Genomic DNA, 2,954 nt, shown 5'->3' with positions numbered 1-2,954 from the left:
TTTTAACACATTTTTGTTGAAAGAGTAAAATGTTATAAATATTATTCGTCCTCCTGGTAAAGTTTGAAGAAGAAAACACACCAAATGTAATAGAATTTGACCGTAGTTCGCCAGTTCCCAAGGAATTACACAAATAGACCTGTCATGTGGCCTCAATTTGTCCCCGGTGAAAAAGACACTCCAGGGAACGGACGCAACGATGGTATGAACTCGTCGTCTCCAATCAGCTACCGTCCGTTACTCTACACCGACGGCCGGACGAGGATATTTCTTCAACCGGCGTCTGTGGTGTAGCAGTTTGTCGTTTCTCTGTCGCACGCAGGAGACTTGAGTTCGATTTTCGAATTTGGAGGAATTCTTTATCGAATATATCGGCCTTTCTGCTGGGATGTTGTTTCCCTGTCAACCCGCTTTGGTCCTGATAGCAGTCAGTGTCGGAAGCCGGCCTCTTTAAACATTGTGTCGATGAGGACGTAAAAATATCAACGATAATATCTATGTTCTTTTTGGTCTGAACTCGCCTTGAGTTGTATCGCACACAGCCTGATTCCTGTGACCTTGACCTGACAGGCTGTATCATGAGCCATAGCATCCCGCGGTCTCCTCATCCTCCTGCATCATTAAAACGGTGTCAATTTTGGCGTAAAATTTGTGTGTGAATTCATCGTTTCTCAGATCGTACTTCCCGTCCGAGGAGTCTCCGTTCGGGCTGCACGTCAGCATGTTCATGCCCACCATCCAAAAACTGGGCACGCCGGAGCAGCAGGCCAAGTGGCTCCCCCTGGCCCTGTGCGCCACCGTGATGGGTACCTACGCCCAGACGGAACTGGGTCATGGTAAGATTGAGGGAGAAGACCGACTGCCACCAACACCACCAACAACACCAACACCACAGCTCCTTCTTGTTTATTTATTGTTCTTGGTGGTTGTTGTTGATGTTGGTAGGTCAGTTTGGTCAACTCGGTTTGATGGGCGCCCACTGGTGTTGTGTTCTGGTGTTTCTTTTTTAGTGTTGCACTCTTTTATTACGTTCGGATGGGTCATTCTTTGAATATTTTTAAAAAAATTTTTAGGTTTGTATGTGTTTTTTTTTTTCTTTTTTTTTTCTGTTGTTTCGTTTCCCATTAGCTTTTGTCTTCGGAAACGAGATAACATTTGAGACGATTCGATAGTTGCATTTGGTCTACGGGTCGACTAATAAAAGCTAATAATATTGTGTGCCCTTCTCGGGAGTGCAGGAGCACTGGTATTGTGGTATTGTTTTGGTATCGAGCATGTTTTTTTTACTCGTCCAATCTTGGCGGTTTTGGTATTGTGTGTGGCTTTTACTTTTTCCTTTGAGGTAAAAGGGGGGAGGTGGATATTACTTGTGTCCATTGCAGAAAGTTCGATGCATTTGAGGGATGGTGCACCGGTGTCTATGGTGTTGGGTTAGGCGGTTAGGCATTTCTCTGTTGCATGCAGGAGACTTGAGTTCGATTCCCGCACGGGGAGTATTTCTATCGAGTATTTCGGTCCATCTGCTGGGATGAATTGTCCCTCTCTGCCTGGATTAGCCCTGACAAGCAGGGTCGTAAGCCTGTCTCTTAAATTGTATAAATTGTGTGGGTGGAGGCTAAAAAACACATACATTTAAAGAAAAAGTATATTTATTGGAAGATGGATCACTTATTTTTTTCAACATTGTATACATACGGGGGCAGGGTGGTGTTGTTAGGGGTCTGTATGTTTGGCAGTTTCTCTGGTTGGGTTTGTTCTTTATTTCCTACAAAGCGTTTAAATCATCCTTATAAATCTCCTTCTTTTCTTCGTGTGTTACCTCCAGTAATTCCTCTGACATTCAGCACGTCCATGTGTATGATCAGCTCGTGACGTAAGTGCCATAACATTTTTACTAAAACTGAATCTTAACTAAAATGCACAGTTTTAGGTTTCTCCCAATGGTTGAACTGATAGTTTAGATTTTGTTGAGTATATATTTTTAATACTAGCAAAAGTCAAAACAAAACAAACTAAAACAAGAACGAAAAACTCCGGTAATAAACCCCAATAAATCCGTTCCCTTTTGGCAATGTGTGTGGACTAGACCATGAAGCAATGCTCATGGTTTCAGGGTTATATTTTCACAGTCAAGATTCATTTTTATATACATTATATTAAGTTTCCAAAATAGTTTATTTGTGTACATTTTTAATGTATTTTGCTTCTGTGCGTACAATGGTGCGTGCATTTGTAATTAGCTTTCATCTGACAACTGTGCAGTGTTTTGTTTTCTCCTTATTCTATTTTTTTATGCTGTCTCGTTAGACTTATTTTGTAACCGAATGCTAATATATTACGTATTATTATTGTTTTACCCTTATCTGGTAAAATCTTATTGTATATATTTATCAGTGTGTTTCTTCTCTTCTCACAAACCATTGTCGTGTCTGTTAATGAGCCCATTTCTGTAAAACTCCTACTCGATCAATCAATCAAGAACCCATTTCACTTACCAATGTGCCGACAAGTATGGCATATTCTTCATTTCTGATAATCTGTTTGTGTGTGTGTGTGTGTGTGTGTGTGTGTGTGTGTGTGTGTGTGTGTGTGTCCATGTGAGCGTTACCTGCAGGTAGTCAGGAGGGCATCTCTTGCTTTGTGTCTTTTCTTCTTTTGTTTCGGTTTGTCTATAAAATTTATATTGTTTTTTTTTTCTCCAGAACCTAATGTGTTTCTCATTACTCAGACTTACTATATACTCACAAAACAGTTATCAAATTATATTATTTGCATGTAACCGTTGCTTCTATAGAATGTTCACAAACAAACAAACAAACAAAAACATTGCTGTGGTCTATGTTATAATATTGCCTTTGCCTTTTTTGCTTCATAAAAAAAAAATTGATCTTATTCACAATGTTTGCCTGAAGAGTTTACACTGTCATATTATATTGTTGTTGTCTTACCCCCCC

At 40.1% G+C, this 2,954-nt stretch overlaps 1 protein-coding gene across 4 annotated transcripts in view; it reads left to right on the top strand.

The window, feature by feature from the left end:
- Positions 1–2,954, top strand: part of LOC101850154 (peroxisomal acyl-coenzyme A oxidase 1) — a 52,851-nt gene that overhangs the window by 22,059 nt on the left and 27,838 nt on the right. Inside the window, exon 3 of one of the 4 annotated variants that reach the window (XM_013080406.2) lies at positions 676–836. The exons of the other annotated variants lie outside the window; for them this stretch is intronic. Within the exon in view, the coding sequence (XP_012935860.1) occupies positions 676–836 (161 nt within the window). The remainder of the gene's footprint in view (positions 1–675; positions 837–2,954) is intronic. 4 annotated transcript variants of the gene reach the window in all.

This window comes from Aplysia californica, unplaced genomic scaffold, assembly GCF_000002075.1.
Source record: "Aplysia californica isolate F4 #8 unplaced genomic scaffold, AplCal3.0 scaffold00084, whole genome shotgun sequence".
NCBI lineage: Eukaryota > Metazoa > Mollusca > Gastropoda > Aplysiida > Aplysiidae > Aplysia > Aplysia californica.
The sequence above is the reverse complement of the archived record's forward strand: the minus strand, read 5'-3'. Positions and strand labels throughout refer to the sequence as shown.